The sequence below is a fragment of the Gigantopelta aegis genome, chromosome 15 (genome assembly GCF_016097555.1).
Source record: "Gigantopelta aegis isolate Gae_Host chromosome 15, Gae_host_genome, whole genome shotgun sequence".
NCBI lineage: Eukaryota > Metazoa > Mollusca > Gastropoda > Neomphalida > Peltospiridae > Gigantopelta > Gigantopelta aegis.
In genome coordinates, this window is record NC_054713.1 from 28,265,843 (window position 1) to 28,281,862 (window position 16,020).

A 16,020-nucleotide genomic window follows, 5' to 3' on the forward strand; every position below is an offset into this window, starting at 1 on the left:
TTATGGGCACAGGTGTCGGCCTTAGCCGGCTTCTCCGTCCAGGACAGGAAAGGGTTGGGGAGAGAGTAAAAGGGGACTTCCCGCACTGGCAGTCCAGCCGAGGTTGGTAACAGGCTCCTGCATATTCTATTCAAGAGTATTAACGTGCACATTCAGAGCAAGCTGTTGTAGTGCACACCTGTCCTGGGCACAGGCTGGCTTCTCCGCCCAGGACAGGAAAGGGTTGGAGAGGGAGGGAGAGGGGACCGCCCTCACTGGCAGCCCAACCAAGGTCGGTAACAGGCTCCTGCATATTCTATTCAAGAGTATTAACGTGCACATTCAGAGCAAGCTGTTGTAGTGCACGCCTGTCCTGGGCACAGGTGCCGGCCTCAGCCGGCTCCCCCTCCAGGACAGGAAAGGGGTGGGGTGGGTCCTGCATAGTGCATACCCAGTCTGAAACTATTTATGGTATACATAACACTTATCATTTATGGTAGTCTACTTTATTGTTCATTTGTTGTAAGTATTTTCTAGCAAGATTTTCTACATACCATTCACATGTTTCGGAAGGAAGGAATGTTTTATTTAACGACGCATTCAGCACATTTTAATTACGGTAATATGGGTTTGCATGGACATTTTTTTTACAGACCACACAGAAAAAAGCATGCTGCTGCCACACAATGGGTTACTCTTTCCAATTAGCAGCAAGGAATCTTTTATATGCAGCATACCACAGACAGGGTAGTACATACCATGACCTTTGTAACATGCCAGTACATTTTGAAGCACTGGCTGGAATGTAAAATAGCCCAATAGGCCCACCAACAAGGATTGATCTTAGACTGACTGCACATCAGAATAGCACTTTACCACTGGGCTATATGTCCCACTGTGTGTGTCTCGGAAAAAAAGAAGAAAGGAATGTTTTATTTAGCAATGCACTGAACTCATTTTCATTACAGTTATCTGGGATCAGACCACAAAGATAATCAGAGAGGAAACCCATGCACTGATACCCCAGTACGAGATCTTTTATATGCAGCATCCAACAGACAGGATAGTACATACCACAGCCTTTAACACCAGAATCCCTTTTATTCCAAAAACCTTTTTGTTAATACATAATAAAAAATCTTTACGAGTGGATAGGTGAAGATATTCATAAAGTATTTCTTTATTTTTATGTGTTCTTTTCTTCTTCTTTTTTTTTTGGGGGGGGGGGGGGGGGACATACCACAGTGGTAAAGCGTGGTCAGTTTGGGATCAATACCCATCGGTGGGCCACAGTGGGCTATTTTTCGTTCCAGCCAGTGCACCACGACTGGTATATCAAAGGCTGTGGCATGTGCTATCCTGTCTGGGATGGTGCATATAAAAGATCCCTTGCTACTAATGGAACAATGTAATGGATTTCTTTTCTATGACTGTGTCAAAATTACCATATGTTTGACATCTAATAGCCGATGATTAACAAATCAATGTGCTCTAGTGGTGTCGTTAAACGAAACAAACAAACGTCTTTCATTTCAGTTTACGGTCAAATCTTGAAATGCAAAATAAAAATCATGTGGTGAGACCACTTAATAATTTTTTTTTTTAAATAATAATTTAAAAAAGCATATACTAACGCAAATATATGGGTATTTATCTATTAAATAATAAAATATTATAGTAGTTTTAATAATATAATAATACTTTAGTTTTTATTTTATTATTTTTATCCAATTGATGATGCGAGATTTGCTTGTTTCGTAAACACAAAATGGCGTATTGCGACGGCACATGTATTTTGTGAAAATTTCCACATTTGATTAACTTTTAGACGTCACAGGAAATATCTGTTGCAAATATGACATCTGGATATCAAGGTTTATATGTTGTGCATTACATGTATTATGGTTTCGGTGTAAGCTAAAGTTTGAATGTTGGAAAAAGTCCCAAATCCAAATTGAGGGAAAATGAAAATCTATCATGATTCATTGATTCATTCTATCACTATCGGTATCATCTATGCGGCAGTTTGCAATGCTCGACATTTTGTCAAGACATTATCACGCAGGGCTCGAACTTTTCCACGACTCCAACGGAAAGTGAAGTAGTAGCCCTACTTGCAAAATATCATTAAGCCCCTCCCCCCTCCTCCCCCCAATTCTTTTTAAAATTTTATTGGACTGGTAATGGTATTTTATTTTTATTTTTCTTATATCGTGTTTTAAGTGTAAGTTAAAGGAAGGGACAATTAAGGCATTTGGCCTGGTATGCATATCCAACGATATATAATGCACATTATTGCTTAATATCAACAAGTATAATCGTATAGTTTATTAATAAAACGGTTAAATGTGATGGCTATTATATATAACGGGCGCAGCCATTTTGTACCATCTCAATGAGTACACCCTCTGGCGAGCTGGTGGTTACGTAATACTTAACGCGTAACGTCAGGAATGAGCCTTAGAACTAGAGAACACACAATCTACCTGGTTTTTGCGGGATAATAAATAATCATACAGTGCAATGTTCTGTAATAATACACATCCCAGTAAGCCAGCAATAAGTATATCCAGCACTATATATATTATTTTTCAATACAAAATAAAATACCATTGTCAAAGTGGCTACACAACAAGTCGAAATAATTAACAATGTTTTGTCCATGCATTAACCTACGTACTGAAATGATACACGGAATGTTTTCTTAGTTAATTGGTATATGCTGTTAATTGCTTCTACCTGTGATTCCTGATTGGCAGGTGTGTATTTGACTGGTAACCAGACGAGCCAATTAATTGACGCTGTCTAGACACAAAAATACATACCGGTATTGTGGAATATTACCTATATCCCCTAACAGGGCTAGCCCTGGGTTGCTATTTTTGTTCACCAAAAAATTCGCCAATCTTCAATTTCTTTCGCCAATCTAAATATATATTCGCCAGTAACATATTGGCATTTCAGTCAAAGATTTTATTTTTAATCTTGTTCTTTAAATTATGGTAATATAGTATATGCTAAAATGTACTTATTATTCAGTTTACGTCTTGTAATCTAATAATGAAATACTGCCGATGTCTAGGGCTGGCTGTAGCCCAGTGGTAAAGCATTTGTATGAATGACGGTCAGTCTAGGGTCGATCCCCGTCGATGGGCTCATTGAAGTCCGTGCATCACGAGTGATATATCACAAAAGAGACAATTTTACTTTTTGTATACATCAGAGAATGATTGAACATGTTTTTTTTGGTGTTTTTTTCGCGATTGCGAACGACAGCGTGAGCCCTGCCTAAAATGGTATGATTTTGAAAGTAAGGTTTTGATTGGTCGAATGAAAGGTCAACTGGACATGCGCTCCAACGGGCTGCTGTTAGATCCACATGTAATAGTGGAGCTAATTTTAATTAGATTGCTGATTGGCAGGTATTTGATTGGTAACCAGACGAGCCGATTAATTGACGCTGTCTAGACACAAAAATACATACCGGTATTGTGGAATATTACCTGTCGCCCCTAAAATTGTAATGGACATGGTTTATTACTGTAAATAGTTCTGTAAAACTATTGATTAAGTAGACTTTTCCAGCTAAAACCACAGAACTGACCAATTACGTAGTCCCAAAGAAAAGAAAATTATCACTTGAGTATCGTGAGTTGTCGTTTTTGCTCCAATGTAGCATATCAATAAGCCTAATAGTGTACATTTTTCCTTTCGATTATTTAACAGAAAAATACTATAACCCCATTTTGTTCCGTTAATGCAACTTGAAATATATTTAGTTAAATAGTTTATTATATTATGATGTCATTTATGCTGTTTTACAAGACAGGTTGATCAAAGAGAAGCGCCTTGTCGAAAATTACTGCTTTTGTTTACACTGTACATACAGGAGATGGTCAGGCGCTGACGTCACTTCGCCCCAAGCTCTACCACCGGACGTCACAAAAACGAAAAAAAATGGCTGCCCCCAGTTAGCAGGAATAATCATGGTTTTTTATTAACTCTAAAATTATGCGTTTTTCATTTGCTAAAGTGTCAGTATGTGTTGGTGATCTGGGTATGCATCTTTCCAACACATAAGGCTCTTGTTTGAGTTAACCCTACCTTTATCTTAAGGTCAGCTTAATTAAAGAGATATTTGGGTAAAATATTAGCCTTATGTGTTGAAACTATGCATACCCAGACCACAGGCATGACAATCTTCCGCGGAAATCCACGGATTTGAAAGCCATTTAGGTCGTTTCTGTGAATCGTCCAAATCCGAGGAGTTTTTTTTTGAGGGGTGTAGGTACCTTTACTTCATGCTTTAGACCTGTAATCGAGACCAGCCACTTGTAAAAACAACAGGCTTTGGTTCAACACTATAGCAGGCCTTACATAAAATCACTAGCCATTGGATGGGCATAATGAAATTAAACAGATTTGACCAATCACAAGAGCCGTAATGATTGCACTACTTAAAGCTTTTTATGGCGGTAAGCATGTGAACATTATTAATTAGGATAAACATGGAACTGCCTACATATTATTTCTTATGTATCAACAAAAGAACTTTTACTACTTAGCATTTGTTATTCAACTGCCTACACTTAACATTTGTCATTGATTGATCATCTAAAGAACTTGCTAGTACAGTACTTGTGATTGGTTTATCAACTGAAGAACTTCCTAGTTCTTCCTCAATTAAATTGGTCCTGACAATAATTGTTTGTCACTTTAAGGTATGGTTAACTTAGTGTATTGTTTATTCAGTTTTTGTAATTTTGAAAACTTTGTGATAAATATTATAAATTTATCTTTTAAAAATCTATTGTTCATGTTCTTTTTTGTTTGTTTTAAAGTGTTAGGAGTGAGCCCCTGAGAGCATCAATTAAAATGCACCCCCAAACACCCAACACGTGGAGGGGGGAATTCCCCCCACCTCGACCCTCCCCTCTCAGGGCCTTTGACCGTGTACTGTCCACTTTGCGCACAGTTCGCAAAGCTTTCAGCTGATTTCATCAAGTGTCATTGTCATGCCTGAGACCACCAACACATACTGACAATTAAAAAACCCCGCATAATTTTAGAATTGATGTGCGGTTAACAATTGTTTACTGTGGAACCAGAAACCACAACCATAGAAATAAAAAATCTCTGTACTTACGATTTTGCAAATTAAAAAAACACTGTACTTTCGGTTTTCCAAATTTGCATTTTTAGGCCCCGCTTGTGTAAAATGGGGAAAAAAATGACGAAACTCCACTTCTGGTACTAACCTGTCAGACGACTTGTATTTTTGTGTTTTTTTAATGTTGATCTGTAAATCCGGTACACGTCATGCGCAAAAGTTATCTGGGACATTTTTATTTTTTGATTGAACCATTGATTTGTTTGTACCCATACATCAGCCAAAGTATTTCCAATGCATTTTTCATTCTGTTATTTTCGTAAATTCCTGAGAAAAAAAATAGATTGGAAAATGTTTTCTTTGTACATGAGAATTAAGATGAATTGTTTGTTAAAGTTAATCCAGGTTACAAACGAACACAATTACCACAATGTTGGCCATTTTTTAATCGTATTGTATGGCATTTTGACATCTAATAGCTGATGATTAATTAATCAATGTGCTCTAGCACATGTTGTTAAACAAAACAAACTTTTTTGTTTTGTTTTTTGTATCACATTACCTGAAGACTTCGATATTGACCCATTTAAAATAACTTGACCTTATTTTTAAAATTGGAATTTAAAAAATGTATTTTGGTGTTTCTTGGCCATTACTGAATTTACCATTTCTACTTTTAGATTACTACCAGTATGGCCAGGACTACCAATACGGGGAGTATCCATACAGCACTACAGCAGTGGCACCATCCGCCTCAGCCACCCAGCCAGCGGCAGCTGCCCCTCAAGCAGTAGCTCCCCCTCCAGTAGTTGCCAGCACCCCAGCGGCTGCCCAGCCCTCCACCCCTCAGACAGCCACCCCTCCTGTGGCTCCTGCCTACGATCAGTCCGGCTACCAGCAATACGACCAGAACTACCAGTACTCGCAGAGCACCACAGACTACGGTTCCTGGCAGGCCCCTCCACAGGACTACTCCCAGTACCAGGGTAGTGACCAGTTCGCCAATACTAACACGAACAGCAACGCGCAGTACACAGGAGCACCGGGGCAGTACGGACAGGAGACGGCCGGGTATGGCCAGGCAGGAGCTAGCACGCAGTACAGTCAGAGCACGCCTGCAGCACAGTACTCTCAGAACAGTGCCAGTGCCGGTTATGAGACGTCGAGTGCAGCGGCCACTCCATATTCACAGGCCCCATACAGCCAGCCGGCGAGTACGTCTCAGTATGCACCAGTTGACAGTCAGTACGGCACAAGCAATCCTCCTTACGGACAAGACCCGCAGTATGCCCAGGCGGCGCCGTATTCCCAGAAGTCGGCCTATGACCAGACAAGCAGTCAGTATGGACAGGACCCAAGTCCGTACCAGCCGGCAGCGGACCAGTACCAGCAGTACAGCAATGGTCAAAGCGCTAGTCTGAGCAGTCAGCCTGTGAGTGGACAGTACAGCCAGCCACCGGCGGCGCAGTACAACCCACCGACTACACCGACGGGACAGTATGGTCAGGCTCCGCCTCCAGCCGGTGGGTACAGTCAGCCTCCTGTTGGTCAGTACGGCCAGACGTCCACTCCGTATAGCGGCCAGGCTAGCAGTGTAGCCCCTCCAGCAGCAGGAGCACCACCGTATTCACAGAGCACCGACCAGTACGCGTCGAGCACCAGTCAGTACGTGCAGCCCACTTCTTACTCTCAGAACACCAGTGGGTACGGGCAAGACAGTCAGTACAGTCAGGGCTCCACTCAGTTTGGACAGAGCACTGCCCCCGTGACTGGAGGTCCAGCGACGGACTACAAGCCTGGCTATAGTCAAGAAGGTTACAGTGTGGACTCGACCCCTGGGAGCCGGTACGGAGCTGGCACACAGCGATCGTCGTCCAGCCAGTATGGTCAGCAGCAGGGATACAGCCAGAGCTCCCAGTACAGTCACGTGCAGTCGATGCCCAGCAAAGACAGCAGCTACAGACCCTACAGCAGCAACAACCGGTCTGACTTCCAGCCCACTCAGTCTTCATCTTCGTCGTCGTATCGACCAAGTTCTGGACGCGATTTCAACTCGAGTCAAAGTCAAGATGATTCGAGGCAAGACAGCTTTGGCTCCAGAGGTTTTGGAAGTTACAGTCGGTCATCACGAGGATTCCGGGGCAGTCAGCGTGGTGGCAGCTCATCTCAGAGCTTTAGGCAGTCGTCTCCGAATTCATCCTCTGACAGGTTCACCAGCAGTCAGGCTGATCGAGATTCTAATGATCGTGGCGGGGGTAGCTTTCGTCAGGATTCGTCGAGCTTCAGAGGGCGAGATTCGCGAGGAAGAGGAAGTTATCAAAACTTGTCCGATTCTAGACGCAGTGGGATGGACAGTAGAGGAAGGGGAGGCTTCCAGAGTGGCTCAGATTCAAGGGGTGGAGCGAGTTTCCGCGGAGATAGAGGGGGGTCGAGAGGAGGGTTCAGTAGGGATTCTCGTGGTGGCTCTGTTATGCAGGGTAAATCCGAGTTCGGTCGTGGTGGTAGAGGTGGTAGTTTTGGCCATGAGTCGAGAGGGGGTAGTAGTTTTGGCCACGATTCGAGAGGGGGTGGCAGCTTCGGACGTGATTCACGAGGGGGTGGTAGTTTTGGACATGATTCGAGAGTGGGTGGCAGTTTTGGTCATGAGTCGAGAGGTGGGGGCAGTTTTGGTCACGAGTCGCGAGGTGGCAGTCGCAGCTTTGGCAGTAATCAGTTTGTTAATCGAAGTGCTACTGGAGAGTCTATTAAAGTGCTGGCAAAATATGACAATGAACACCCTAAGAATGGATCCAAACCATCTGGCACTGCAGCCGTTGGCAAGGTAACGACAAGTTCAAGTGTCAAGACGGGACCTGGGGATGCTAAGCCAGGGGCTAAAGCTGGAGCACCTGGTGCTAGTAAATCTCTGACCCCGGCTTCGAAACCAGGAACTCTGGCTGGTGGGAAATCTCAGACACCCGCATCAAAATCTGAAACAGGAGCTCCTGGTACTGACAAGTCACCGACGCCAGCATCTAAACTGGGAACAAAGACAACACCAGCAGCAAAGTCTACCACATCGACGTCAAAAACGACTGCAGGTAGCACACCTGCGACGGGAACCAAATCTACAGTTAGTACCACGTCTTCAACAACAACTACGTCTACGACCGCGAGCAGCACTGGTATTGCCTCGTCGACCAAGGATGCGAATAAGAAGGCGGAAGGGCAGCAGGGGGAGATGTCGGGACCTCTACCGACTCTGCCGCCAGAGATTCCCAGCGTCGCTCTAGGCTGCTCGGATGTGCCTGGCAAAACCCCGGAGAAACTGCAGAAGCTGTGTGACATGTTGGAGCCTCTGTTCTGCAAGCTGTGCGGCATGCACCTGAAGATCCGCTCGCAGGCTGACCAGCACTACCTGGGCAAGAACCACGCCAAGAAGGTGCGGCTCTTCTTCGCAGTCAGGTCGGGGAGCAGTGACGATGAGGCCGACAAGACGGAAGGGGACGAGAAAAAAATAGAGGTGCTTGTTTCTTTTTTTTTCTTTTCTTTTTTGTTTTAATTTTTTGAGGGGGGCGGGATGTAGTCCAGTGGTAAAGTGCTCGCTTGATGCGCATTCGGTTTGGGATCGATCCCCATTGGTGCACCCATTGGGCTATTTCTCGTTCCGGCCAGTGCACTATGACTGATATATCAACGGTTGTGGTATGTGCTATCCTGTCTAGGATGGTGCATATAAAAGATCCTTTGCTACTAATGAAAAAATGTAGCGGGTTTCCTCTCTTAAGACTATATGTCAAAATTACCAAATGTTTGACATCCAATAGCTGATGATTAATAAATCAGTGTGTTCAATGTTTTTCATTTTAAGAGCACTATTCCTTTTAGAAAGATGTTTTTTTTTGTTTAATGACATCACTAGAGCACATTGATTTATTAATCATGCTATTGGATGTCAAACATTTGGTCATTTTTACACATGGTCTTAGAGAGGAGACCCGCTAAATTTTTCCATTAGTAGATCTTTCATATGCACCATCCCACAGACAGGATAGCACATACCATGGCCTTTTATATACCAGTTGTGGTGCACTGGCTGGAATGATGTTCCTTTTAGACGACAGAATATAATTGATACAGTCTTCTATGATACTGATTCTGTCGTAGAACTTCACAAATTGTGTTTACTAATTTATGCTAGCACCCAGAGCAAAATTACAATGCAAGTAATTAGTGCTGATTGCATGACAATGGTAATAGCTATAGAGATCGATCACATTATTGGTTTTCATCGCAAGGCAGTGACCGTTCAAATTAATGCAGGATTTCTGTCGCTGCAGGTAATACGATGATATTTTTTACAAAACAAACCTTTATTACCATTTTGGCATATCTGGTGCAGAGTGTTCTACTCAAGAAATTACAGTAGTGCGATCCATTCTGATTGACATCCTATTTTGTACCTTTGATATCGGTCCCAAATTTCACGATGGCAATTAGCAGTACAAAAGCTTTTACATATTTATCATTATGAGGTATTTACTTTGTTATTATTAGTTCTAAATTGCCACAGCACGATAGTATGAATTTCGATGGCTGCAATATGGTCCATTCATCTGGCGTCTGGTGTATGATCCATTCTGAGGGCAAGACGTGCCCCAGTGATACAGCGCTCGCTCGATGCGCAGTCGGTCTGGGATCGATCCCCGTCAGTGGGCCCATTGGGCAATTTCACGTTCCAGACAGTGCACCACGACTTGTATATCAAAGGCTGTAGTATGTACTACCCTGTCTGTGGGATGGTGCATATAAAAGTTCCCTTGCTGCTAATCGAAAGGAGTAGCCCATGAAGTGGCGACAGCGGGTTTCCTCTCTCAATATCTGTGTTGAGTGCGTTGTTAAATAAAATATTTCCTTCCTTCCTCGATCCATTCTGATAGACATCCTGTTTTGATTGTTGTTGCAGTCTGCGGATATGAAGGAGGTGAGTCCCGAGGTGTACTGTAAAGTGTGCGACGTCTCCTTCACGTCCGTCCGCCAGTCCATCCAGCACTACGGTGGAAAGAACCACCAGAAGAAAGCCAAGACGAGTTCCGGTGATTTACCTGCAGTTCCGACAACGGCCACTGCAACGCCCGCCACTGAGGAGGCCTCTGGGTAAAGTCAAACTTGAGAAAACCACTCCAGATTTTTTGGATTGTTTTTGGTGTTATGTTTGCCCACACACTATTAGTATTGATTAACACTGATTCGGCAGTTGAGTCTGCAAGATATCTGCCAGTAGGATAATATTATGTACCCTAAAATTTTGGAAATTAATGGATTATTTATAATTTTTTAGATATAGTAAGAGAACTGCTGTTTAAATGAAATGAAATGAAATGAAATGTCTAAATTTAAAACATTTCAAACCCATACTCACCTAATAGGGTCACTTTTATAGTCTATTTTATTTTTATTTTTTTATTACATACCCTCAAATTCTTTTTTGCATTCTAAAAATATGCATCATCTTGGGGTTTATGCAAAATACTGTCACATTTTTGCCCATTATTGGGTATTTAGTTTTTAAATTATTTTCTGCACTAAAGTGCTGTCACAAGATGGTCTGAATGTGGAGGGATGTGTTTTTTTGTTTGTTCAACATATGATTGTTATTTCAGCAAAGTCACGCAGCCATTATATTACAACTTGGTAGTTAACATAAAGTTGTAATGAACATGTGATTGTTATTTCAGCGATGCAAATCCAGCTGTGTAGAGAAAGTTGTAATGAACATGTGATTGTTATTTCAGTGATACCAAGCTTGCTGTGTAGAGAAAGTTGTAATGAACATGTGATTGTTATTTCAGCGATGCCAAGCCGGCTGTGTTTGAGTGTGAGCTGTGTTGTGTGCAGGTCACCTCCCAGGAACAGCTGAACATGCACCTGAACGGCGTCAAGCACAAGACAAAGGTCCGCAACCAGGAGCGCATGGAGAAGCAGGAACAGCGCCTACAGGAGCAGGTGTTCCGCGGGCGGGGGAGGGGCCGCGGTTTCAGGGATGGACGCGGGGGGAGGGGAGGCTTCCGGGAGCGAGACAACTTCCACGATAACTTCATGGCCGAACCCTTCATGCGAGACAACTTCCCAGGCGATTTCCGCGGGGACTTCCATGGTGGACGAGGAGGTAGAGGTACGGGGATCTCGTCAGGTAGAGGGAAGAATGTGGTGGCTGTATTAACACTATAATGGTGAAATGAGGATTGTGATAACTGTCATATCATCATGTAAGGAAGAATGTGATAAATATGACATCATGGTCGATGGAAGAATGTGATAACAATAATGGAAGGAAGAATGTAATATGGTGGAAGGATGGATGTGATTAATGTGATATCATGTTTAAAGGGAGAATGTGATAGATGTGATATGGTGGAAGGACAATAGTGACAAGTGTGATATTGTGGAAGGAAGAATGTGAGATGATGGAAGGGAGAATGTAATAAATGCTATATGGTGGAAGGGAGAATGTGATAAATGTGATATGGTGGAAGGGAGAATGTGATAGATGTGATGTGCTTGAAGGACGAAAGGTGGAATGTGATATGACAGAGAGAGGAATGTGATATGGTGGAAGGAGGAATGTGATATGATTGAAGGAGGAATGTGATCTGACGGAAGGAGGAATGTGATATGACGGAAGGAGGAATGTGATATGATGGAGAGAGGAATGTGATATGATGGAAGGAGGAATGTGATATGACGGAAGGAGGAATGTGATATGACGGAGAGAGGAATGTGATAGGATGGAAGGAGGAATGTGATATGATGGAAGGAGGAATGTGATATGATGGAAAGAGGAATGCAGGGCTTCTAGATTATGGTAGCCCAATGGCTAGTGGGAAAAAACCCTTGTCAAATGCTGCATTTACATATTTTGTAAATTATATGAATATCCTTCCCCCTCTTTCCACACCAATATAAAGATTTTTAAGCTCAAGCTCCCTATTTAGGTGACATATCTGATTACTACTATTAGTAAAATTGTACTTATTTAAAGTAGGGCTAGTGAATTTTTAATCATGGCTAGTACATTTTTAAAATCACTGATCCCATTGCTAGTGGATTTTTATAAAATTCTAGAAGCCCTGAGGAATGTGATATGATGGAAGGAGGAATGTGATATGATGGAAGGAGGAATGTGATAGATGTGATGTTGAAGGGAGAATGTGATAGATGTGTGATATTATGGTAGAAGGAAGAATGTGATAGATGTGCTGTGGTGGAAAGAGGAATGTGATACGATGGTGGAAGGAAGAATGTGATAGATGTGCTGTGGTGGAAAGAGGAATGTGATACGATGGTGGAAGGAAGAATGTGATAGATGTGATGTGGTGGAAAGAGGAATGTGATACGATGGTGGAAGGAAGAATGTGATAGATGTGATGTGGTGGAATGGAGAATGTCACTTAGACATAAACAGGGATAGAAGCTAATGCTTGCCCCAGGTAAGTAGAAATCCTTGGGGGTGAGTACAATTTAAATGGCGCTAGTCCCCCGGGCGAGTAATAAAGTCAAACTATTTTGCCAATGAAACCTGTTAAACATACAAACTGTAGATGTATTAAATTTCATCAAAATAAATTGAAATGACAGATTGACAAGTCAAAAAGTATCGCAGTTTCGTTTGGTCTCGGTAAATCCATATTTACTGCAAACACAATTGGAACTTTCCGGTTTTTGTTTCCAAATTCCGAAAATTGCCGTAATATTGCGATTATAGATGAGACATGTTTGGAAGGGAAAATGTTTTTTTTTTAGTGTTTTTGTGTGTGTGTGTGTGTGCGTTGCTTTGTGTTCGTTTCATCGGTAATAAATAGATGCATTGTAATAGATCATGTTGGCATCGATCGATTTTAACTACCTGCTTCCAAACGTCTACCAGTGGACATCCGAGTGTATTAGGACAGAATAAAATAATTCAGTAACAGTAAAGATTATTCCTGAGTTGTATGACTTAAATTAATTTAATATTATAATTGCTATCATTTTTTGTCAACACCTCACCCTTTGCTGCCGCCTTTGGGGGGAGGTGTAATTAAAAAAAAAAAAAAAAAAATCCCCCAAAACAACAGTTATTGAATGACAACCAAGTTGGTGTACTTTACTGTAATGTTTATCATATGTAATTATGATCTTTTAAAAAGTATTGTTAACCAGAAACTTGTGACAATGGCTTCTAAATAAGGAATCTCCATTAAACAAATACAAAACCTTACTACAAATGACAACACATTTTGAAAGTTCACGTTTATTCATTTTATTATGGATGTCCATTATATTTGCACCATTAAAGATGAAGTACAAGCAACAGAGTAATGTGTGTTCAATCCTTGAACAACTTGCTAGATCCCATATAGGTTTCGTCTTATCAAACTGCTTCAATAAAGACATTGGGGGGGGGGGGGGGCTATTTTTTCTGGGGACTAGTAACTTTCCTCAGCTACTAGTCCCCCGGGCCAGTGAAAATATTTCCTAATTTCTACCACTGATAAACATGATACAAAATGGAAGCTTGTTTAATATCCTATAAATCTAAACCTCACAACGGTGATAGATTCTGTTAATGCTAAAAACAATTCTTTAATATATGTATTTTTAGTCATTACAAAGGTTAGAAAGATCTTGAAAATGGCAGTGAACATCAGTTAATCTCTTTAAGTGTTAATATAATTACTTGTGTGTTTTTCAGGATTGAAGAGACAGTTTGGTCGTGGTATTGGCGGTATTCCCCCCTTCATGATGGGTGGTGGGCCACCCTCTCTCATGGGTGATGACTTCTTCGCACCCAGTTTCAACAAACGCCCAAGGCAGGAATTCTTTCTTTTCTTTATCTACAAGTGGCAGGTTTTTAAAAAACTAAACAATTATACATATACACATGTGCAGCACATTTTGAACAGAATACTCACATTAATAATAGAATTAATTATTTTAATGTTAAATTCTTTGAGATTCTGTGTTAATATTTGGATACAAGACTGCAATAAACAAGGATTTCGTAATGTTCATATAATAAAAGTATTGAAATTAAAACTGCTGAAAAGTTTTATAGCCAATGTGTTATTTGCTTTAAGATAATAACACTGGAACTTAAAAGATTATTGAAATATTTTTCCAAAGTGTAAAATGTATTACAATATGTGTGGTTAAATGTTGAGTATGTTTATTAGATGATTCAGTGACATCAAAATAATGTTCTTCACAAAATGTGCTGTAGTAACCATTCAAAGAAAGAAATAAAACATATACTGATTACTTACAAATTAATTAATAAATATACATCAGTTCTTGCTATACCTATATTCATGTAGCAGTGAATTAGATATTAATAATGTTGATAAACTCACACAATTTTACTAAAACAAAATCTAACAGGATTTCATATCACTATTTCATCCATTTAATACTGATGATACTACATATATCATGGGTTAATATTCTGTTTATCTTATGTTATTGGACATAACCTTTTCTTGCCTGTTCTGACATTACATCATGGAGTAAGCATTTTGGTGATTTCAAAGTAATTGCGGCACATAGAGTGCTGTTGCTTCCACAACTGAATTAAGTTGATGGTGCGTGGCTGACTGTTGTGCTGCGTAAGACATATGCACTGTTGGAATAGTGTGTGGTACCTGATTTACACAGACCACAGAGTGTTTTTTGAACCAGTACAAGATACTGTTGTTGATGCTGACTAACTAGTTGGTCCCTTTCTCTTCTTGGATTAGTTTGGCCCCTTTTTGTTGGTAGACTGGTTGGACTAGGTTGTTAAATACTCTATAAATGTTATTATAAAATCATACGGTTTGACTTGATAGGAAAGACCAAATATCAGAATTTAAATATCACTTACCTGAATATAAATATGTTTACTCTCCTGTGAAATGGAAGTAGATCCATATGAACATTATTGGTATAATAAAAATACTTCAAACTCTGTGCTTCTGAAAAAATATGGTGCCTGATCAGTGTATTGTGAAATCGAGAATGAACATTGTATTACATCATATAGATGTCACTTATAACAAGATTTTAGATTTTCAGTACATGTGTATTTTAATTATAGTCTTGTTGACCACAAGATGAAAAAAGACACCATTAAAAATAACAAAATAATAATGATGAAGCATATTAAAAACTTTTACGTTAAAACCTCTGAAAAAGCTGAAAACAAGATTACAGATAAAGTGACGAACCCTAGTTTTTAAACACTACAACATATTTTTCACAATTAAAGCCATATTTCATAGTATTCATTTTTGTACACCTGAAGTAGTTTTGATCATGCAGGTTTTTACAATACTCCAAAATGCATTTTTCATCATTCTAAGACGCATGTTGGTATTGAGACGAGCTCTAGTTATTTTTAGACGGTATTTACCCGTTTAAACATCACAGACTTTAGCTTCTCTCTATTGCAGGTTTGCAGATTAGCTAACTAAAGTTGGTGTCCATTTTCACGGGCTGAAACTGGGGTCTGTGCCTTTAATATTCTTGATTATTACTCTTAAAACAGTTTAATGTAACAGAAAACACTATTTCTGAAAATAGAACCCAAAACTGTCATCATTCAGTGCTTTATTGTATGGTTTAAAACATTTAATGTCTTTAAAAAAAACCTCAGCTTTTTTAGTACCCATTTAATTAATTTAAACAGGTTTTTTTTTACTGCATGTCACATCTTATTTGCATCCATCCCAAACCATTTTTATCTACTTCCTTGTTTATGATAATCCTAGATTTTATTTTGGAGTAATAGTTGAAATTGGTGTAAAACTACATAGAGGTAACAGGAATTCTAGAATTGTTATAAAATTCCACTAGCCATAAATCATATATAATGTCTCCTAAAGAAGGAGATAGAGGTGTGTGTGTGTGTATGTGTGTGCGGGGGGTTGTGGGTG

The 16,020-nt window shown here is 40.4% G+C and overlaps 1 protein-coding gene across 2 annotated transcripts in view; it reads left to right on the forward strand.

Annotated features, from left to right (window-relative positions):
• The first annotated feature begins 1,741 nt into the window (after positions 1–1,741).
• The window catches only part of LOC121390178 (filaggrin-2-like), a 39,351-nt gene continuing 25,072 nt past the window's right edge, over positions 1,742–16,020 (forward strand). For both annotated transcript variants that reach the window (XR_005960176.1, XM_041521929.1), the window contains exons 1-5: positions 1,742–1,853; positions 5,770–8,591; positions 10,035–10,225; positions 10,921–11,243; positions 13,803–13,920. Coding sequence is in view for 1 of the 2 variants with exons in the window: in XM_041521929.1 (XP_041377863.1) it covers positions 1,835–1,853; positions 5,770–8,591; positions 10,035–10,225; positions 10,921–11,243; positions 13,803–13,920 (3,473 nt within the window). In the remaining variant the exon portion in view is untranslated. The remainder of the gene's footprint in view (positions 1,854–5,769; positions 8,592–10,034; positions 10,226–10,920; positions 11,244–13,802; positions 13,921–16,020) is intronic.